At 45.7% G+C, this 23,238-nt stretch overlaps 1 protein-coding gene across 7 annotated transcripts in view; it reads left to right on the forward strand.

The window, feature by feature from the left end:
- ATP9B (ATPase phospholipid transporting 9B (putative)) overlaps positions 1–19,973 on the forward strand; it is a 267,517-nt gene extending 247,544 nt beyond the window's left edge. For all 7 annotated transcript variants that reach the window (XM_053571330.1, XM_053571333.1, XM_053571334.1 and 4 more), the window contains 4 exons: positions 993–1,101; positions 14,289–14,346; positions 15,018–15,221; positions 18,828–19,973. In XM_053571330.1, coding sequence (XP_053427305.1) covers positions 993–1,101; positions 14,289–14,346; positions 15,018–15,221; positions 18,828–18,964 — 508 coding nt within the window. In that variant the 3' untranslated portion in view covers positions 18,965–19,973. The remainder of the gene's footprint in view (positions 1–992; positions 1,102–14,288; positions 14,347–15,017; positions 15,222–18,827) is intronic.
- Positions 19,974–23,238: the final 3,265 nt, after the last annotated feature.

The raw sequence follows: 23,238 nt of genomic DNA on the forward strand, positions 1-23,238 counted from the left end.
CCGTCGCAACGCAGCCGTCAGAGGGACGGAGGAGTGACTGTGTGAAGACTTGGGGGACTGTGACAGTGTCACATTACGGTGAAGATTCAGGGGACTGGGGACCTCCTATGTTGTTAGCAGGAATGTCTGTCAGCCCTACCATCTGAAAAACATTTTGTCCATCTCTGAAAAAAAACTGAACATAGCACTACCGTGTGACCCAGCGACAGGCTAAGTGAAAACTTCACTCAGATCAATCAGTCCACTGAATGTTTATAGCAGTTTTATTTGTACTAATTAAAACCTGGAACTATCCCATATGTACTTAAGTGAAAAAAATGAATGGATGGTTAAACTATGGTTTGTTCATACAACATGGAATACTGCTCAGGAAAATAAAGAATTGAGCTATTGACACAGTAAAAACCTGGATGACTCTATAGAGATTATGTCAAGTGAGAAAAGTCAGTCCCAGAGGTTACCTACTATATATTTCCATTTGTATGAACTTCTTTCAAGGACAGAAATTATAAATATGAACAGGTATGTGGTTGCCAGGGATCAGGAAGGAGGCGGCTGGGAGGGCAGTGGCCATGACGTGAGGGGCACAGAGCCCTGACAGGAGAGGTGCTCTGTGTTTGGGCATGGGGGTGCCAGGCTCCAGGTGGGAGATCACCCTGCAGTTTGTAAAAGCATTACCATTGGGGGAAACTGGGAAATGGACCAAAGGATGTCTCACTGCCTGTGAGTATGTAATGATCTCAACATAAAAGTTTAATGAAAAATGTTTTACTGATTCCACTACCTGTAAGCATTTGTGGCTTATAGAACACGTCACTGTGCTGCAGGATAAATGTTCAGTTTTCAGGAATAACCTTATTGGGTTGCCAACTTGATTTTTGGTTTTTGTAGGGTGTTTTGTTTCCAAAACTTGGACCGCTAATTTCATGGGCACATTCCTGGTTGTAGTGGAGAGGTTCTTCAGGCTGACCTAACTTCCTTCTTGCCTCAAGGTACGCGACTGTATACACCATGTTCCCAGTGTTCTCCCTGGTGCTAGACCAGGATGTGAAGCCCGAGGTGGCCATGCTGTACCCAGAGCTGTACAAAGAACTCACCAAGGTAGGTGGCAGCCCCCACCCTGCTGCAAGTGCATACGGGGCCTGTGAGGACAGGACGGGCCGGTCAGGAGGTGCATCCACACACCTGTGGAGTAATTATTGTCATTTTTCCCTTTGAGTTAAACTTCAAAGAGGGGAAAACATCTCAGGGAAGGAAATTTTCTTATGTTTGCAATGAAGCTCTAATTAACATCATACATAAAATTAGAAGTATAAAGTATTCTCTGAACCATTTGTGGAACTTCTGTGAACTTAGCAAACAGACCTCTCAGCTCCCCAGGTGTCCAGGAAGAGCTCACTTTGTGTCTGCATGGGGTTCACTGACTGCGGCTCCCAGGTGGATGCTGTGCACCCGCATCGGGTTACCTGGGTGGACGCCGTGCACCTGCTGTGGGAGCAGCTTCCTTGTTAACTGCTGTCCCAAGCGAGGTGGCTCAGAGTCCCTGAGGAGGGCTTCCTGCACTGCTCCAGAATCTCTGTAGTTCTGGGTTTCATAGTATGAGACACAGTGGCACATGTCTCTGGCCTGAAACTCATGTGTGCTGGTTGTAGTGACGCTGCTGAAGAAAAAAATTCCCCCTGGGAAACTCCATTAACCTGAAACTGCGAAAGATTCATTCATGTGGTTTTAAACTGTACTCTGTTTAAACTGTTCCTAAAAGGAGGTTTTGTCATTGTTTATGAAAGTCTGATTTTTATAGCATATAAAATAAAAGGATGCCTAGTAGGAAGGAAATCTCTGCTCTCCAAGTGCAAATTGTGACTGTGGATGTTCCCACTTCCTCTGAACCTGTGCTGAAAACAGAATCCACTAACCTCCAAGTAAATCTGGGCTTGCAGTTGATGACCTGGAACCATCAACTCCAATTTTAAAGCTGTACCAGTGTCATAGAGTAAATAATCAGTCTGGGCCTAAGGAAATTAGACTAATGGAGCTAACCACTAAAAAAGTGGACCCTTGTCCAGCTAACCACTAACAAACCAGACTCTCGTCTAGCTAACCACTAACTAGCCAGAGAGGTCCTGGGTAAGTCATGTTAACCTTTATGTTTCATAATGTTATTGTAAGAATCTGATAAAATAAAAACTTTAGAATTACTCAGAAAAAAAGTACAAAATGCCCATTACTTTTGTTGTCAGGACACATAAATCTAGTTCACCAATATAATATAAAATACAACTGTCAAGCATTATTATCATCACGGTAGTACGATTATGTCCACTGGGAGGGATTATCCAAAATTACATAACTATAACCAGAAGGACTTTTGTTCACTGTCCTAAAACGATGCAGCCGTTGTGTGTGAGTGAGCAGAATAGGATCAGAGACCCGGAGACTATAGGAAAATTTGCAAGTAATTACGGATTTAGTAGCTTAGGTATTTCCTCATTTCCAGAGACCTGCAAAGTTTACTTAAATGCTGCCTTTCAAACACAGGGAGGAAACAAGCTTTTTGTAGAATATAAAGTAGATGAGCTGCCCTTAAGCCTGGGAATTGGTATCCAAGCAGCAGCAAGGTCCCTGCAGGCCTCATGGATGTCCCACCCCCACTCTGGGGCTCTGGGGCTCCCCCGTCGTTGTCCCCCCACTCCACCCCATCTGCCACAGCAGGGTTTCCAGTTCCTGGAGGAGAGGTGCTAACATGCTGTCACTGTTTTCAGGAGTTTAGATTGTACCCACCAGCACTTTCCTTTATGGATATCTGAATTACTTGAGTGACAAGAAGGTGTTTATAAAATCACAAGTGTCCAACAAAATAGCCAGTTGTCTCCACCTGTAGCCACAGGGTAAGTTCCCTGTGGTGAGCTGGTGTTATTTAAACCAGAGGGAGGTCTGTTCAATTCTGGTTAAGCTGCATCTGACTGAGTACCAAGTTTCCATTTGGTGGTCAACAACCCAGAATGTTTTAGTGTCCTAACATCAGGACACCATACCTGTGCTTTTTGGGTAAGAGTTCCCTAACTTTCTGTAAGTTCCTTTTCAAGATACAAAAATCTATACTTTTTATCTGTAATATCTATTTCTTTAAAAATCTTCAAATCCTTTGAAAACAAAGCACCAAGTACTGAGCCACCACGGCTGATAGAAACTCAGTTGTTTGTTCTTACTGAAGCTGAGGGGTGGTCCCCCTGTGGGGCCCAGCCTGGGTCTCTCACACCTGCCCAGGGGGAACTGGACACATCAGAGCCACCTGTGTGTGTCAGGCCCCGTCAGCAGGTCCTCAGTCCTAGTCTGGGGCAAGTCTTGGGCTCACAGAGAAGTGGGACAGCCCTTGCTCTGCACAAGCCAGTGGGGAAGTCATGGGGTGGCGAGTGGTGGATAGTCAGCAGCACGGAGACGGCCGCAGACAGAGCCGCAGCTGCCCAGTGATGGTCTGCCATAAGTCTGAGGTCACAGTGAACTTGTAAAATTTCTCCAGGGTGATGAGGAGAGGCAGAGCGCATATTCCCTGCACAGCAGAAGGGAAAGTACTAAACACTGAAATAAAATATCCTGTTTTTTATGTATTCGATAACCAGTCTCTTTTGTATAAAAGTATAAAATAATCCATGTGTTACAAATCTGATGTACAGTTCTGAGATTGGCTGGTCCTGAATATGAACATCTGTTCACTGCCCTGTCTCTGTGACCCAAACTGTGCTTAGACACAGCTGTTGACTAAATATTTGATAAATAAATGAGGAACAAACACATCAATTAAACAAAGAGGCAAAATTTTATTCTTTTTTTCTAAAACCATATAGTTTTTACTCATTGCAGAAAATGGCATATTTGTAATGATGGTGTTCTGGTGTTCCTCTGTTGAAGCTCAGATTCTGCTCTGAATTATAAACTTCGTATACGATGAAATCAGCCACTTACTTTCTGAGTGCTGCAGTGGGGAGGACCCCAGCACACCCCTTCCTCTTCCAGCTGTGAATGTCTATATGTCTCTTAGAGAAGTTGTTGGGGCATTACATAGGAAATAATCCGATTTTGAATAAAAAATGTGGTTTTATTGTATCTCAAACAAGAAGCAGTATGTTTAATCAAAGTAAACATCAAAGCTGTGGACACAGCTTCGCGTCTCACCAGTGGCTGCGTGTGCCAGCAGCAGAGAAGCCTGGAGAGCGAGTGGCACAGACACTGTGAAAGGCCTCGGCTGCAGACTGCTAGGAATGGAATACTTTTCCTGGCAAGAAGTGGCCCCAACCCTGGAAGGCGGGGTGGTCGGTCAGTGCAAGGCCTGGTGAACATGGGGGATGACAGAGTTTCCACATCCATCCCCCGTAGTGTGGGCAGCGTTGTTTGAATGGCGTGTGGTCGAGTGCTGTCTGGTCGAGGGTTGGCCTGTCTTTGCTGACCAGTGTCGGCTGCTAATCACAGCACCCTCACCGTGTCACCAGTTTGCTTACAGTGGACATCCACTATAATCGACTAGCCAGGTTTCATGAAGCTGTAGTGAATAACACCAGCCCTAGGCCAAGAAGAGTAGCTTTATTTATAGCGGGAAATGTATAGTAAATGAATTGCTTCCATGCACAGGGTATTTGTACCATCAAATAGAATGAGAGACACACACCAAGATGGCAGCCGAGTAACAGCTTTCCTGCAACTGGGCACGGTGAGTCTGAGGAGATAAGACTCCAGGCATCTCTGGCTGGTGGGATCTGCCTTAATCATTCCTTTGAGGATACAGGGAGTCAGCAAGGGACTTCTGGACCCCAAGAGGAGGACAAAAACAGTGGAAAACTGGCAAGTGGTTGCGTGTGTTCGATCGACCTAATCCCGCCGGCAGCCATAAGTACAAGCAGCAGTGAGACTGCAAACCGGAAAGGCCTTAGCTGTGAACTATTTCATTGTTTTTGGACTTGGCACTCAGTTGAACTGCCTTGGGGAGAGCTTCAGCAGGAGTGTGGAGAACTTCGGGCATTGTCTAGGGCCCCAGACTGAGCCGCTGAGCCAGACGAAGCTAATAGTGTTCGGCTGTGGGCCACAGGGAGCCATTGTGAGAGAACTGCCCCCGCAAGTTCCGCCCTCAGGGTCGCAGAGCAAGGATCAGGCAGGAGCTAGTAACCTAGTGACTGAGCAGCCTAAAGGCGGGGACTGAGCTGCTTTACAGCCTTAACCCTCAGGGGCAGAATGAGACCGGTTTTGGCACAGGAGCCTTGGGTTGTTGCCCTGGGTAGAGTGCCATGGCATCACAGCTCATAGCAACCTCAAACTCCTGGGCCTGGCACTGCCTGGACCTCCATAAGAGCTGTGCCACGACCTGCCAGGAACTGCAGGAGCCGCACAACCCTGCGTCCTCCCTCCTGTACCCTCCCTGCCTCTACACCAGCCCGCTCATCTGGCCAGGGACTCTGGTAGCCGCGTGCCCTCCAGAGCCCTCCCTGCCTCTGCACAGAGCCCTTCTCCTGGCCAGAGACTGCTAGAGCCTTGGGCTCTCTGTGCCAAAGTCACTGGGCGCCAGGCACTCCCAGAACTGTGCGCATCACCTCCCGCCCTGTTGCTGGATCTGGGTGTGTCACACTCCGGAGCTGCTTCCACAACCAGAACTCCCTGGTTGTGCAGCCCCAGAGGAACTACACAGGGTCATTCCCTACAAAGATCCAGCAACAATAGAGCGATCCCACTGGGGTCTAATCTTGGAGAGACACCTCCCCAACTCTGAGGATGGCCAGAGGCAATGGTGAAAAACAATCATGAGGCGAAATCAACAGAAAAACTCTGGCAATATGAATAATCAGAGTAGGTCAACTCCCCCAAGAATCAATGGGGCAGACACAGCACAAGATCCCACGCACAAACAAATAGCTGAGATGTCAGAAATCGAATTCAGAATCTGGATAGCAAATAAGATCGAATTAGAATTCCAAGCAGTAACCCAAAAGATATCTCAAGAATTCAACAAATTCAAAGACCAAATGACCAAAGATTTTGACACATTGAGACAAGAAGTTGCAACCCTCAAAGATCTGAGAAACATAGTAGAATCCCTCAGTAACAGAATGGAGCAAGCAGAAGAAAGGATTTCTGACATTAAAGACAAAGCTTTCAAACGCTCCCAAACTCTCAAAGAGGAAGAGAAATGGAGGGCAAAAACAGATCACTCTCTCAGAGTGATCTGAGAGATAATTCGAAGAAAACCAATATTCGTCTTATAGGGATCCCTGAAAGCGACGAAGTGGCTACACAAGGCACAGAGTCTCTTATCCATGAGATTATGAAGGAGAACTTTCCAGACATGCCAAGACATTCTGAAATTCAGATAGTGGACAGTTTCAGAACTCCAGCACAACTAAACCTAAATAAGACATCCCCCAGACACATCATAATCAATTTCACTGAAGTTAATATGAAGGAGAAAATTCTGAAAACAGCCAGACAAAAGAAAACCATAACCTACAAGGGCAAGAATATTAGAATAACTGCAGATCTCTCTGCTGAAACCTTTCAAGCTAGAAAAGGATGGTCAACGACTTTTAATCTCCTAAAACAAAATAACTTTCAACCCAGGATCCTGTACCTAGCTAAACTGAGTTTCATTTATGATGGAGAAATTAAATACTTGCAATAACCAAAATCAGAGTAGAATTAAATGAAATTGAAAACAAAACAATTATACAACAGATCAATAAACCCAAAAGTTGGTTTTTTGAAAAGATCAATAAAATAGATAAACCTTTGGCCAACCTAACCAGGAAAAAAAAAGTAAAATCCCTAATTTCATCAATTTGCCATAACTAACCAGGTCTCCAGGATATTCTCAGACCTATCCTCCATAAAGACCAGCGTAATCCTCCACCACAAAAGTAAACCCACCCAGAAAATTTTGATCAAACTCCAACTTCCACAGTCATAAAAGGATTAAAAATGTCCACCGGACTCTCAAAAGGCTTATCAATATTCTCAATTAATGTGAATGGTTTAAATTGTCCGCTAAAGAGGCACAGGTTGGCTGACTGGGTACAAAAACTCAAGCCAGATATCTGCTGCATAAAAGCATCACATCTTACATTAAAAGACAAATATAGACTCAAGGTGAAGGGATGGTCATCTATACTCCAGGCAAATGGAAAGCAGAAAAAAACAGGCATTGCAATCCTATTCGCAGATGCATTAGGCTTTAAACCAACCGAAATAAGGAAAGATAAGGATGGACACTTCATATTTGTTAAAGGTAATACTCAATATGATGAGATTTCCATTACTAATATTTATACACCCAACCAGAACACACCTCAATTTATAAGAGAAACTCTAACAGACATGAACAACTTGATTTCCTCCAAGTCCATAGTAGTTGGAGATTTTAACACCCCTTTAGCAGTGCTGGATAGATCCTCCAAAAAGAAGCTAAGCAAAGAAATTTTAGATTTAAACTTAACCATTCAACATCTGGACTTAACGGACATCTACAGAACATTTCATCCTAACAAAACTGAATACATATTCTTCTCATCAGCCCACGGAACATACTCCAAAATCGACCACATCCTAGGCCACAAATCTAACCTCAGCAAATTTAAAAAAAAATAGAAATTATTCCTTGCATCTTCTCAGACCATAATGGAATAAAAGTTGAACTCAATAACGACAGGAATCTGCATACCCATACAAAAACATGGAAGCTAAACCTTATGCTGAAGGATAGATGAGTAATAGATGAGATTAAGAAGGAATTCACCAAATTTTTGGAACAAAACAACTATCGACACGAATTACCAGAACCTCTGGGATACTGCAAAGGCAGTCCTAAAAGGGAAATTTATAGCACTTCAAGCCTTCCTCAAGAAAACGGAAAGAGAGGAAGTTAATAACTTAATGGGACATCTCAAGCAACTGGAGAAGGAAGAACATTCCAACCCCAAACCCAGCAGAAGAAAAGAAATAACCAAAATCAGAATAGAATTAAATGAAATTGAAAACAAAAGAATTATACAATAGATCAATAAACCCAAAAGTTGGTTTTTTGAAAAGATCAATAAAATAGATAAACCTTTGGCCAACCTAACCAGGAAAAAAAAAGTAAAATCCCTAATTTCATCAATCAGAAATGGTAATGATGAAATAACAACAGACCCCCTCAGAAATTCAAAAAATCCTTAACGAACTCAAGAAACTCTACTGTGAGAAGTATGAAAATCTGAAAGAAATCGACCAATACTTGGAAGTACACCACCTACCAAGACTTAGCCAGAATGAAGTGGAAATGTTGAACGGGCCTATATCAAGTTCTGAAATAGCATCAACTATACAAAATCTCCCTAAAAAGAAAAGCCCAGGACCAGATGGCTTTACGTCAGAATTCTACCAAACCTTTAAAGAAGAACTAGTACTTATATTACCAAACCTCTTCCAAAATATAGAAAAAGAAGGAATATTACCCAGCACATTCTACAAAGCAATTATCACCTTGATCCCCAAACCAGGGAAAGACCCAACAAGAAAAGAAGATTATAGACCAATATCACTAATGAATATTGATACTAAAATACTCAATAAGATCCTAACAAACAGAATCCAACAACACATCAAAAAAATTATACACCATGACCAAGTGGGATTTATCAGGGTCTCAAGGCTGGTTCAATATACATAAATCTATAAATGTAATTCAGCACATAAACAATCTAAAAAATAAGGACCATATGATTCTTTCAATTGATGCAGAAAAAGCTTTTGATAATATCCAGCATCCCTTCATGATCAGAACACTTAAGAAAATTGGTATAGAAGGGACATTCCTTAAACTAATAGAGATCATCTACGGCAAATCCACAGCCAATATTGTGTTGAATGGTGTTGAAATTATTTCCACTTAGATCAGGAACCAGGCAAGGTTGCCCGTTGTCTCCATTGCTCTTTAATATTGTAAGGGAAGTTTTAGCCATTGCAATTAGGGAAGAAAAGGCAATCAAGGGTATCCACATAGGGTCAGAAGAGATCAAACTTTAATTCTTCGCAGATGATATGATCATATATCTGGAAAACACTAGGGACTCTACTGCAAAACTTTTAGAAGTGATCAAGGAATACAGTAGTGTGTCAGGCTACAAAATCAACACCCATAAATCTGTAGCTTTTATATATACCAACAATAACCCAGCTGAAAAACAGTCAAGGACTCTATTCCTTTCACAGTAGTGCCAAAGAAGATGAAATATTTGGGAGTATACCTAACAAAGGATGTGAAAGATCTCTACAAAGAGAACTATGAAACTTTAAGAAAAGAAATCGCTGAAGATGTTAACAATGGAAAAACATAACCATGCTCATGGCTGGGAAGATTCAACATTGTTAAAATGTCTATACTACCCAAAGCAATATATAATTTTAATGTAATTCCTATTAAAGCTCCATTGTCATATTTTGAAGATCTTGAAAAAATAATACTTCATTTTATATGGAATCAGAAAAAACCTCTAATAGCCAAAACATTACGCAGCAATAAAAACACAGCAGGAAGAGTCACGCTACCAGACCTGAGACTGTACTATAAATCGATAGTGATCAAAACAGCATGGTATTGGCACAAAAATAGAGAAGTAGATGTCTGGAACAGAATAGAGAACCAAAAGATGAATCCAGCTACTTACCGTTATTTGATCTTTGACAAGCCAATTAAAAACATTCAGTGGGGAAAAGATTCCCTATTTAATAAATGGTGCTGGGTGAACTGGCTGGCGATCTGTAAAAGACTGAAACTGGACCCACACCTTTCACCATTAACTAAGATAGACTCTCACTGGATAAAAGATTTAAACTTAAGACATGAAACTATAAAAATACTTGAAGAAAGTGCAGGGAAAACTCTTGAAGGAATCGGCCTGGGTGAATATTTTATGAGGAGGACTCCCCACGCAATTGAAGCATTATCAAAAATATACTACTGGGACCTGCTCAAACTAAAAAGCTTCTGCACAGCCAAGAACATACTAAGTAAAGCAAGCAGACAGCCCTCAGAATGGGAGAAAATATTTGCAGGTTATACCTCTGATAAAGCTCTAATAACCAGAATCCACAGAGAACTCAAATGTATTAGCAAGAAAAGAACACGTGCTCCCATCTCAGGGTGGGCAAGGGACTTGAAAAGAAACTTCTCTAAAGAAGACAGATGCACGATCTACAAACACATGAAAAAAAGCTCATCATCCTTAATCATCAGAGAAATGCAAATCAAAACTACTTTGAGATATCACCTAACCCCAGTAAGAGAAGCCCACAGAACAAAATCCCAAAACCAGAAATGTTGGCTTCGATGTAGGGAAAAGGGCACACTTCTACTCTCCTGGTGGGAATGCACACTAAGTTCCTTCTGGAAGGATGTTTGGAAAATACTTAAAGATCCAAAAATAGACCTGCCATTCGATCCTATAACCTCTACTAGGTTTATACCCAGAAGACCAAAAATCACAATATAACAAAGACATCTGTACCAGAATGTTTATTGCAGCCCAATTCACAATTGCTAAGTCATGGAAGAAGCCCAAGTGCCCATCGACCCACTAATGGACTAGCAAATTGTGGTACATGTATACCATGGAATATTATGCAGCCTTAAAGAAAGATGGAGACTTTACCTCTTTCATGTTTACATGGATGGAGCTAGAACATATTCTTAGCAAAGTATCTCAGGAATGGAAGAAAAAGTATCCAATGTACTCAGCCCTACTATGAAGCTAATTTATAGCTTTCACATGAAGGCTGTAACCCAACTATAGCACAAGAATATGGGGAAAGGGCCAAGGAGGGGAAGGGAGGGAAGAGGTTAGGGTGGAAGAGAGGGGGGAGGTCAGGGTGGAGGGAGGGTAATGGGTGGGGCCACACCTACCGTGCATCTTAGAATGGGTACAGGGGAAACTTAACTAAAGGCAGAATACAAATGTCCACATACAATAACTAAGAAAATGCCATGAAGGCTACAGTTAAACAGTTTGATCAGAATATTTCAGATTGCATATGAAACCAGCACATTGTACCCCTTTTTTGCACTAATGTACATAGCTATGATTTAACAATAGAAAAAAAAGGAAAAGAAAATAGTGACTGCCAGGCGCAGTGGCTCACGCCTGTAATCCCAGCACTGTGGGAGGCTGAGGAGGGAGAATCGCTTGAGCTCAGGAGTTCGAGACTCGCCTGAGCGACAGTGAGACCCTGACTCATGGAAAAACCCAGCCGGGCGCCACATCGAGCACCTATAATCCCAGCGGCTTCCGGAGGCTGAGGCAGCCGGGTGCCCGCAGCCCAAGTCTGAGGTTGTGGTGAGCTACCACGCCCATTGCACTCTGCTCAGGGGCATAGGGTGGGACCCTGTCTCAACAACAAAAAAAAAAAAGTAAAGAAATAAAAAATAAGCAACGAAATAAAATAAAAAAGCCAAAAATAAAAAATTAAATTAAATTAAAAAAAAGAAAATAGTGACTAATTCTCACATAAATTGGATTTAATTTTGACCAAAGTACATTACTTGAACATTAATTTTTAATTCAACTTGTTAATATGTTGTTTAGGATATTGCATCTTCATTTATAAGTGAAATATGTTTGTAATTCCCCTTTATAATAATATATTTTTTCCAATTTATTTATTATTAATTTTATTAATAGAATTTTTTCCAATTCTATTATCAGATGAAGTAGAATGATTTTGAAGTATTTCTTTTTTTTCTATTGTCTATAAGATTTGTCATGATCTGTTTTTTGAAATCATCTTCTATTTTTATTTATAAATACTAGTTGTCTATTTGTTGAGACTTTGGGAAAAAAAAATAGTAAGTTAACTGATGACTGAATTTATACTGAACCTCAGAGTCAAAGCATTCAATGATAGACATACTCTTATCTGACAATGTGAATGTTGCTTTTTTTGCATTAGTATTATTATTACTGCTCAATTAAAAAAAATAGAATGAGAATTTGCCTCAAAAGAAAAAAAAACTGGGAACCATTAGTAAGCATGAAAGGAGCTTATTAATTTCTCAAATTATTTGTGTTATTGCTGGTTTGGGGCACCCACTCCAGCTTGCTATTGTCAATCTGCCGTCTACGTGGCTGCAGGGATGTGGCTGCTGCAGACACCTTTGCTAGTTTATAGCTCCTAGCCAGAAAAATAGCTCAAGACCCCGTCTGTCTTTCAACAGATACAGTGATAATTATCTCAAATATTGAAGGCATTTCAGCAAATCAGGCTACAAAGTAAACCACATATTTCTTAAATAATTGAAGTTAAACTTCTTTTAAAGTTTCCAAATGAAACTACATACTTAATTAGAAAGGAATTTTATGACCGAAGACCAAATACCCACTACTAGTATCCAGTCAGAGAATTACCTGTGGGAAATATCTACAAAAAGAACCTATTTAAAATATGAAATGTTTAAAGTTTTCTTTTTAAAAATCAATATACCTTTTAACAAATTACAATATATTTGAATCTTTTCACAATGACTGGTAGTAAGGATACAGCCTCAGTCAGCATCTTCACAGGCTGATGCTGCAGCCACAGAAAATGCAGGTCGCTGTAATTGTCTTTTATGATTAAACTATAGCTGGAATGGAAACCCCCGAACGTGAAGTTTGTGGGCCTCCCAGGGCCGCACCGCAGGCCAGGCCTCAGCACGCCCACTTTGTGGTGGGGCTGGTGTTTGAGTCCTCAGCAGACTCTAGGCAGACGCGGAGCTCGGATTAGGCTCTGACTCCAGCATGCTGACCTCACAACCTGCAGTGTCTTCTTGTGTCCTCTGAGTGTCCATGAATGTCCCTGTCTCCTTTGTGGCTCTTTAAATTGCTTCCTGGCTCTGAGATCTGCCTGTCCACAGTCCTCGTGAGACTCACTCCTGGGGGTAGGGCAGCCTCAGGCCAGAAGCAGGACTTTGGACGCTGACCAGTCACTCTCCTCAGCACCACTCTCCTGGAGGTGAACTTGAGGATATTTCTGAATTTCTTGTGTTTCATCATCTACAAAGGAAAATAACCGTCTGTATGGAGGCGAGGCCTGGCCTGGCCTGACGTTCCCCATTTGTTAACGGGCTTTCTGGCACATGAGGACTGAACTCTGACCTTTCTTCTTTTGCCCAAATTCCTTTCTAAGAGGCCCGATGAGTCATGCCTACAAATGATAAAATCTCACTAAACGGGTTTTATTAACCTGCTATAATGTGGCTGACTTGCCAGTCTGATTTGGGAATAGCGTCACAGGACAGAGAAACCTGGCCTTAACTCAAACATCCTCACAGACGCCTTGAAACTCAGGCATTCCTTCCTACGGGCCCACATCTTTAGACAAAACTTAAAAATTGCCAACTGAAGAATCCCTGAAACCCATCTACCACCTGTAAGCCCCAACTTTGAGATTTCGCACCTTTTGGAGCTAAACCAGTGTCCCCCTTCCACATACTGGTCTGTGGTGTCACCTGTAATTCCTGTTTCCATGAACAGGTAAAACCAAAGTGTTAGCCGCCTTGGGGGCATTTTCTCAGTACCTCCCGAGACTGTGCTCCCTGGGCCACAGATGCACACACTGGGCTCAGAATAAACCTCTTTGAATTCTGGCAGAGTTTGGGTTTTCTGTTGACACTTGCATTATCTTTATCCCCAGCAAATAAGTGCAGGTGATTCCTGAGTCAGCCCCCTTTCTGGGGTCACTAGCGCCCTCAGGAATGTGGCTGATGAGGAGCCAGTGAAGGTCTTTACATAGGAGTCTAATGTGATTGTCTGTGTGGGATTTCTTATTTCCAGAATTTAAGGAAATCTTAAATCATCCAGGATTTAAGGGATGATAAATTTTTACTGTAATTGGGATAGGTCACTCTTACCAAAGGTAAAGAGCTGTTGCCTTTGTATTTTTTGACCTAAAGAAACTAAAAAGTAAATATAGGAATATTTGTTACCAAGAAATGAAGAAAGGGAAATTATATTTAACAAGAAAATTATTTTTACTAAGAGTGTCTTTATCCCCTGGTTCATTGAAATGTCTGCTTAGATGCATCACTCTTGAGTCTCCAAGAAGATCAAACAGAGAGAATGGGAAACCTCCAGCCCCAGCTGAGCACCTGACGTGCTCCCAGCAGACCACATGGTTGAGGGCCTAGGGCCTAGGGCCAGGGTCTTTCAGGAGTCACCATGCCCAGCTCCTGAAGAACCCTGTGTCAAGCCTGTGGCTCCCTCTCAACTAACTAAGCTGTCCCTCCCTCTTTACCCCAGGGAAGAGCATTGTCCTTCAAGACCTTCCTCATCTGGGTCCTGATCAGTGTTTACCAAGGTAAGACAGGCGCTTGGGGTACAGGCTCGTTCAGCAGTACTGTTTCCACATTCCACCTCCAGGGTCAATTCTAGCAGCTTAAGATTTCATTGGGAGTGAAATATTGCTTTCTGTTTATCTCAAAGTTGATATTTCAATGATGTGGGTTATTTTTTTCACCAATGCATGTCACTTAAAAACTGACCTGTTCTACTAATTAAATGTTAATCGAGAAAAATGTTAACAAGCACTCCTCACGTTGTGTACACACCTGCACAACGATTTCTTTCGTGGAGTGATAGCAAGACTTGAGAAGTGTGATTTCTGTAAGGAGAAGTCATTACTGCCCTTCACCCAGTACTCCAGATAAATGGGAGTTTGTGCAGCGTGCATTGAGCAGACAGAGCCAACAGGCTGCATGAAGCATGAGGCCGTTTACACTAATTGAAGTAGAGCTAGGCTTTTCCTCCAAGTGTGAAGAAGTTGGTAGCCTCTCCTTGAGTCTTCTAACTCATCCAGCCTAATGCCTGGAGTTGAAATAAACGGCTCCCCAACACGAAGCCTGCGTGTACAGGTCCCCACATTGCTGGCGCTATTGATGAGGTAGCTGCCCCACGGCCGCTGTCTGCAGCTGGCCTCCAGGTGACAGATAGCAGAGCAGGAGTCTGGGAGAGCAGCCTACTGTCTTGCAGGTGGCATTCTTATGTATGGAGCCCTGCTGCTCTTCGAGTCCGAGTTCGTCCACGTCGTGGCCATCTCCTTCACGGCTCTGATCCTGACCGAGCTGCTCATGGTGGCGCTGACCGTCAGGACGTGGCACTGGCTGATGGTGGTGGCCGAGTTCCTCAGCCTGGGCTGCTACGTGGCCTCGCTTGTTTTTCTAAATGAGTATTTTGGTAAGTTGCCTTGGTATTCTTTTTTGAATCATTGTCTATTAGTGAATTTTATGCATTTGTTTATTGTTACTTCTTAATACATTGTTTTAAATTGCGGATCACAATAAACCCTTATCAGAATGTTGCATAGCACAAAAGCTTATTTTTGTAGGAAGATAAAGCTCTTTGCAATAATTTATAAAGGTAAGATTTTCCCTGTCTTGGCTTTTATGAAGATATTAAAGTTATGTGTGTTTCTAAGATCCCTCTGTAAGAGCAGTGCTGTTTGTCCCCGGTTCCTAACTGAGGCCACCCAGTGCTCCAGGGAGGAGCACAGCGGCCTGGACTCAGCGCCCTCTGAGCAAGACGCTGTGCTGCTCATGCTCCTCTTGGGCACAGAGGAGCTGTCCCTGCTGTCCCTCAGCCCCGGGCAGACGGCCGCAACGTGCACCTGAGGACCATCCCCTGCCTATGGACTCTGGGGTGGAGGCATTTCTCACACCACCTTCTCCCAGCCCCCTGGTCTGCCTCAGGTGGCCACCCTGAGCCTCTGTCCCCACAGAGAGTGACATGCTGGGCAGGAGTTGAGCAGCCAGCACGTGGGGGCTGCCATCTTCACTGTCCTCATTATCCTTGCCGTCACCGATGTGCAGATGGGTGATGGAAAATCAAAGCAGCCCAGACACCCACTGTTGGTGTGTCCTGACTCTGCTTCCCCAGACTCAAGACCCCAGGATGAGGTAGAGGAGTCACCTACCCCAGGACTGCCATGGCCTGGGAGGGCACAGCTACAGGGCTGACTCTGGCGGGACCAGCCTGCAGGTCACACCCTCTGGTTTCCCCATCAGCATCGGATGCTCAGCCGTCCCAGCTCTGCTCCCTTCCGCAGACCAGCTCACCGCTCCCCTCCCAGACTCACTGCTTTCTAGCTAGAGTTTGAGAGCATCCCAAGCATTCTCATTAGTCAAGGGTTACAATTCTGTCACCCCCAAAGGGACTGATGTGGCCAATAGACACAGATGAATTTGTCTCTTAAGGTTTTTAAAATCAGGACAGAAAGAAGAGAAAGAACATCCTAGATACAGTTCCCCCAGCATGGCCGAAGCTACACCGTCACCACCCCAGAGTCACCACCCCACACAGCATCCCCACCCACTACAGCCATCACTGCCCCATGCCGCACTGTCACCACCCAATGCAGCCATCACTACCCCATCCTGCAACGTCACCACCACCCCCATCCTGCAGCGTCACCACCCCACGCTGCCCCTAGGAACAGTCACTGGGTGCCGCGGAGCATCAGAGCAGCACCTTTCCCAGTCTGAGAAGAGACTTCTCAAAAGGACAGGCTGCAGCATCTCGCTGGTGGAGTCCTCTGCTCCCCAAGCTACAGCGAGGAGCAGGTCCTGGTCAGTTGCCCACTGAGCCAGAGCAGCTCTCAGGACCTCTGAGCTGCTGGGAGACATGAGGTTTACACATCTGACAGGAACCGCACTCTGAGGGTAGTGGGGCTGAGGCCTGCAGGGATTGAGCACAACCCACACTGTCAACGCTCCCAGACTGCTCACTAGTGCACATGGGGTAGGGAGATAGAAAAAGGTCATACAGAACATTTTAATACAGAAACATTCTCCAAAAAAATACCTATGGCTCTGGCGGCGCCTGTGGCTCAGTGAGTAGGGTGCTGGCCCCATATACCGAGGGTGGTGGGTTCAAACCCAGCCCCGGCCAAACTGCAACAAAAAAAAATAGCCGGGCGTTGTGGCGGGTGCCTGTAGTCCCAGCTGCTCGGGAGGCTGAGGCAAGAGAATCACGTAAGCCCAAGAGCTGGAGGTTGCTGTGAGCCGTGTGACACCACGGCACTCTACCAAGGGCAGTAAATTGAGACTCTGTCTCTACAAAAAAAAAAATATATATATATATATATGTATATACCTATAGCTCATAAGAAATAGTTATTTTCAAATTACAGTATCCCAGTTATTTTTGCTTTGAGAGCAAGCATTTAGTGTATTTTTGTAGATGATCACTTGTGCATGGAAAAATGCTGGTCTATTTTATAGCATTTTATTTTAATAGCAGTTTTCCTTCATTTAACAACATACACCAACCACAAAGCAAAATGCTGAAATTAGAAAAACAAATACAAATGTTAAATATTTAGTCCAGTGCTATAGTGAGCAAACATAAAATTGACCTTACAAAAATGAATTGTAAAACTGGCAGACATAAGTCCCATGGACCTGGGACGGGGGAGGGGGCTGGTGGCCTCTGCAGACGTGTGGGCAGGCCCAGCAGCCAGCAGCGGTCATCTGAAGGACAGGGCAGCACATCACACACTCCTTCTGTGCACGAAGCAGGACACGCTCTGATGTGCTGCGTTCTGAGATGAGTCCATTAGGTGTTTTTAGGTCTAGATCCAACAGGGAATGTCCAGTATGTGCTTTTTAGTTACAGTAAGTTATTGTGTTTCAGTTGTTTTTAAAAGGCTCTGTTTTAACGGGCAGTGCGTGGAAGGGTCAGAGCCACAGTCACAACCCGCTGCCCATGGTCTGTGTTGGTCGTGATGTGTTTCTGCACCCGCTCGCTGACCACTTGAAAGATCTGACGCCTCCTCTAATCTGTCCTTTATTTATTCCTGTTTTGTTTTGGAACAGGTATAGGCAGAGTATCTTTTGGAGCTTTCTTAGGTGAAGTTATTTCTTTCAAAAGTATGGAAATTTAGCAAAGCAATATTGATAAAGGTCTTTAATAGGAAAAGAAAGTCTTCCTCTGGCTGACAGTTTTTCATGAACTCTCTGTGACATCAGAAGAGCTGCAGCCCAGGCTGAGTTGCCACCAGCTTGCTGCTAAGGTTGTGTCCCCAGGGCTCCTGAGTGAGGGCCCATGCCCAGAAGTGGGCATCAACTGTTAGGGGCTAGTTGGACAAGCTCCTGCGAGCATGTTCGGGGTTTCACAATGTGGTCAAATAACAGATGATGGCTGTTCCTGTGTGGGCCCCAATATGCTACACAGAGATTAGTGGTTTTCCCTGCATCAGTTACAATGTTTTTGTAAAAATCTGTAATTCCTAATAAGTAGATCTTTTTATCCCATCTCTGACAACAATCTAAAGGACTTTCTGCTACATACAGCATCACACTATTACCGTGCAAACTTCAGGTCCCTCACGCCGTCTTCTCACAAGTCTAAATAGCCCAGTTGTCAGCAACACACCTTTGCTGGGACGAGTGCATGGTACAGGCACAGAGATGGGATAGGGGAGCTGCCAGGCACCCTCTGCTGCCTGAAGCCCCAATATATACCTTTAAATAAAGATAGGCCAGTTGTTGCAAAGCATGGTCTACCCATTAAATGGTATTTGGTGATAGTAATCATCACCAATATCTCTTTCTAATACTTTTGTTTCATTTTTCATTTATTCCAATAAAAAAATTAATTATGCCAACACAGCAAAACAACCTGCGGTCAAGACAGCCTGAGGCAGCGGAGTCAGCCTGTGAGGCACAGAGGTGTTCCTTGCAGGCTGGGGAGTTCTGCGGGCCAGTCAGGTCTGTGGCTGTGGTCATGAGGGCCCAGAGCATTCCTGGGTGACACGTACATATCTCCTGTGTTTTTTACCAACAGATGTTGCCTTTATCACCACCGTGACCTTCCTGTGGAAAGTGTCGGCGATCACTGTGGTCAGCTGCCTCCCGCTATACGTCCTCAAGTATCTGAAGCGCAAGCTGTCCCCTCCCAGCTACTGCAAGCTGGCCTCCTGAGGCTGGCCGTGGCCTCGCCAGGCTCCCAGGAGGCTGCTGGAGGAGGAACATGCGAAGGACCCCTGGGCCCAGAGCCCGACGGATGCAACAGGGGCAGCTGCCCTGTTGAGGGCCTGGCCTGCTTTTCTTTTTTATTGTTTTTTAGAATTTAATTTTCATTTTTAAGCAGCCTGAGCTTCTATTGCAGAAGAGCCCTAATTATTTCACTGTTGCTGGGAATGTATTCTGAGAATGGAAATGAAATTTAATTTCTGAAGTTTCCTAGCATTCAAGTTCTTTCTTTGATGTTCTGACATAGAAGGTCCTGCTTCAGCATAATAAAGTCTAGATGCTGTTGAGGCGGCATCCGTGCTGGCTGCCATCCCTCGGATTTCAGTGTCCACTCTCTGGGAAGGACAGAAGGCCTCTGGGTGAGACCTCCCCTCGGCCCTTTGCCAATCCTCTTTTTCTCTGTAATCACATTTCACTTTCCTGGAGAAATTCACAAGTTCTCGAGTCCTTACCAAAGAGCTGTTCACTTCTTACATACTACAGACAAGTTGAACAAATAGCAGCGTTTCTGGACGTGAGCTGCTCACAGCTCACCAGTGTTAGCACAGTGCAGCCAAGGTTCCCGAAGTCTCTGTCGCAGTAAAGTCACACTCACACACCACCTTCACGGAAACCAACAGGCACGGCTCACCAAAGATGGTTCACTGACCTCGTAACAGGCTTTCCTAGGTGACTTGGTTATAAACGCACAAGTGGACGTTATGACAGGAAAGGCCCTTCACCTGCCAAGCTGTGATGGTGCCTCTGAGATGCGCTGTGTGTTGAGCGGGACGTCAAGAGTGAGCGTCCTCATGATAACCCACAGTAGAGCCTGTGTCAGGGTTTCTTCTCATTCCTAAACCCCAGTGCTGTGTGTGTGATCAGCGCCACTACCCTCTGTGGGCTCCTCGGGGGGAGTTCTGCTCCAAGGGAATTAAGGAATCTCCCCAATAAAAGCAATAAAGCTTCGTGTGTCCCTGAAAAACTTTATACTGTCTTTTGAGTCACTTCTCCAGCTCACCAAAGTCTGAGTCCCCAGGTGGGCCTGGGCCTGGGCGTCATTCACCAGGTTTCCACCAGGTGTCGCCATCTTCCCACGCACGTCCTGTGCACAGGCAGCCACGCAGGTTCCCCAGTGTGTGGAATTCATATCCCAGGCATCACCACCTCGTCCTGGTTGACAAGGTTCACGGTGTCCTTATTCTGCCCTCGGAAACATAGTCTGAGTTAGGGGCACCAAGACTTCCAGGGTCCACAGCCAAGGCCTGTGGAGCAGGATCGCCACAGAGTTGTGATGGGTGCAGAGAAGGAAGCTGTGAGCTTTTGTGAGCAGCTAGTCAGCATGACTTTAAAACAGACTCAGATGAACTGCAGGCCAGTTGGACAGTGGATGAAGGGATGGCTGGGGGTTTCCAGCTGTGTGATAGTTGCATGCAAGGCAACCCAGTAAGTGACCCGGGGTGACTTTGACTTTGGTTCCCTGACAGGTTAAAAAAAAATAACAGTCTAAAGAGGGTCATTAGACTCACCATTGTTGAAGTTTATGGGTCACTTCCAGGGTCACACAAGGAACAGGGCATGGTGAAAGTGTGGGGTGCTTCCTGCCAGCCTTCCAAGCTCTCAGGAGCGTCCTGAACGGGCGGGCTCCTTAACAGCCCTGTTCACTGGGTGGACCTGGGAGGGGTGGGCTGCTGTCCTGCCTCTGTGTGTTGGGCACTTGCACCTGTGTCACTTGGCACGTTTGCGAGTGTCTGTGATGTGTCCCGTGCTGTGCTAGCCCCAAGTTTACATGTAGGAACGTGACAGACCTGGTCTGCCCAGGTGGGGTCTCCTGGCAATGGAAGCAGGGCACGTGGAGGTGAGTGAGCTGAGTGTCCCCTCTATCCTGCACAGACTGGAGGGGACAGCACTGCAGCTGGAGAGACAGCAAGGGGGGTGGTGAGGGAGAGTGGATCAGTGGTGTGGACAGACGGTGAGTAGGAGGATGCTGGGCACATGCCCCCACGGCTGGGCAGTGGGTGGACGTGTGAGATGGACGAGAAGATGGGTGGCTGGTGGGCGGGCAGGTGTGTGCATGGCTCTCCTGCTACTCTCTATAGCTTCGCCCCAGTCCAGGTTAGCAACCACCATGCTGCTTTTTCATCCAGTATTTCTGAGTCAGAGAGGGCTGCACTTCCAAAGGCTGTAACCCCACACCCTGCGAAGCCAAGATAGACTGAAGGAGGGACCACCTGTTCCCTCTCTCCTAGATAGGTTGTAGAAGAAAGACCCCAACAGCTTGGACTGAGCCAGCTGGATGCCTGTCTCTCACCTGTTGACAGCATGGCAGACCAGGGCCCTGTCTGGATGCTGCACCACCAAGGCCTGGAATTGCCCTATCCACCAGAGAGTCCAGACCGCACCATTCCACCCTCCTTGTCCTAGGAAGGAAGAAGCACTGGGGAGACAAAGTGTTGCAGGAGACCGTGACTTCTATAAATGAACTGAGCACTTCAGCCACAACGCAGAGGTGGTTGGACTGGAGGACAAGGAGAGCCAGCCTGTGTCGTCTGCTGAGAAGCATCTTAAATGACATGAGTGGGTGGAGAGTGGCAGGTGGGGAGGGCAGTGCCCCATGAGACTCCTCCCTAAGCGGCTCACTGGAGACAGTGGGGGTACTTGCTGGTAACCTGGGGGTGGAAAGTATATCCATTGTGAATTAAAGGGTGGGCACGGCAGAAAGGGTCACCCTGAGTTCAGTCCGGTCCAGAGAGCTGACCAACTCCTAATGCAGCCTCTCCCCCCATTGTGGGCACTCCCCGGCCAGGAGCTGACAGCTTGGCAGTGCCACCTGCTCATGAGCAAGGTCACCTGGAGAGTCAGCGGCAGGAAGGCCACAGTGCACTTCCAAAGAACCCATGAGCCCACCAATCCAAGAAAAATGATGAGATAAATTATTAACGATTTCAGCTGAAAGAGAATGAAGACTTGTCAAAAGTTGAGATAAGGTGGAAGCAGGGTTTGAGATTGGAATGCTCATAGAGAAGAAACAGCAAAATAAGCCCAAAGGGAGACAAAAGTGAGTATCGATGAAATAGAAAATGGGCTGACAACAGAAATCAATAAATCCAAAAGTGGCTCTGTGAGAAGATCAACAAAACTGAGACTGAAAACATGAGCCTCTGGCTAGACTGATCAGACAAACTCCAAACCTGTGGTGCCAAGTCTGCTAGGCCAGAGGAGCGCACGGGACTGGGGGTGGGTGGAGCCGCGCGGAGCCCGCCTGTGTGCACAGGGCTGGGCCCACTGCAGGCTGGACAGTGACATTGCCCCGTGCTGACGCTGGCAGGGAAGGAAGGTGTATGTGACACTCCCCACATGTCCACACACCCCTTTTGCAACATCCTATGAACACACAGTTGATCAAATGAGAAGTTTATAAAATGTAGTGAAGAAGCCAGATGGGGGCAGGTGGGAGAGGGTCTGGGAGGGCAGGCTCCAGGGCACATGGCTATGTGAATGTGGCCAGCAGCACTTGCCTCGCAGGTCTCAGGCACCTGCTGTGGGAGGGGTGTCTTTGGGAGCAATCACCTGCTTCCCTCTGCTGCAATGTCACTCACAGACACTGTGGGCTAAATGCTGAGCTGCACCAGCAGGGGCTAGGACAGGGTGTGAGCAGGGGAGCCAGGACCTGTGGCCTCTATGCCAAGGGGGCTCCTCCAGTCAAGAAGATGCAGAAGTTGTGGGGGATGCTCCAACCTAGTCCTGCCTCCACCTGTCCCAGTAGGAGCCTGGCTGCCCAGGTCCTGCTCACAGCTAGCCACTCCGTCAGTTCTCCGCAGGTTGTTAGAGAAGGAGGTAGTGGAGTGCTGCACCATCCAGCTTCCCAGACAGGACCTCGTCCCTGTGCAAACCTGGTAGGCCTGCTGACCCTCGCCTTAGGGACTGGCTCCTTCCTGAACTCTGGCCTAAGACACAGGAACCATTCTGGGGGGCCAGAGGGATGCTGGGAAGACCCTGCAGGGATCTGGAACACAAAGACAGCTCCGAAGGTAGAGTCCCCTCAAGCCCACACCACACCCAAGATCTCTCCAGTCCTGACCCAGTGGAGGGTCATGGCAGGTGGGTATGTGTGTGGGCTCCCAAGTCCAGCATCCAGGGCACTCCTGCAGTAGCCAAGGCCCAGGAACCCCTTTCTCTGCTCACCACAGTGCGTCTCATGGGAAACCGGGCATGCAGCTAAAACTTGTACAAGGGCTGCTCAG

Source organism: Nycticebus coucang, chromosome 19 (genome assembly GCF_027406575.1).
Source record: "Nycticebus coucang isolate mNycCou1 chromosome 19, mNycCou1.pri, whole genome shotgun sequence".
NCBI classification, from domain to species: domain Eukaryota; kingdom Metazoa; phylum Chordata; class Mammalia; order Primates; family Lorisidae; genus Nycticebus; species Nycticebus coucang.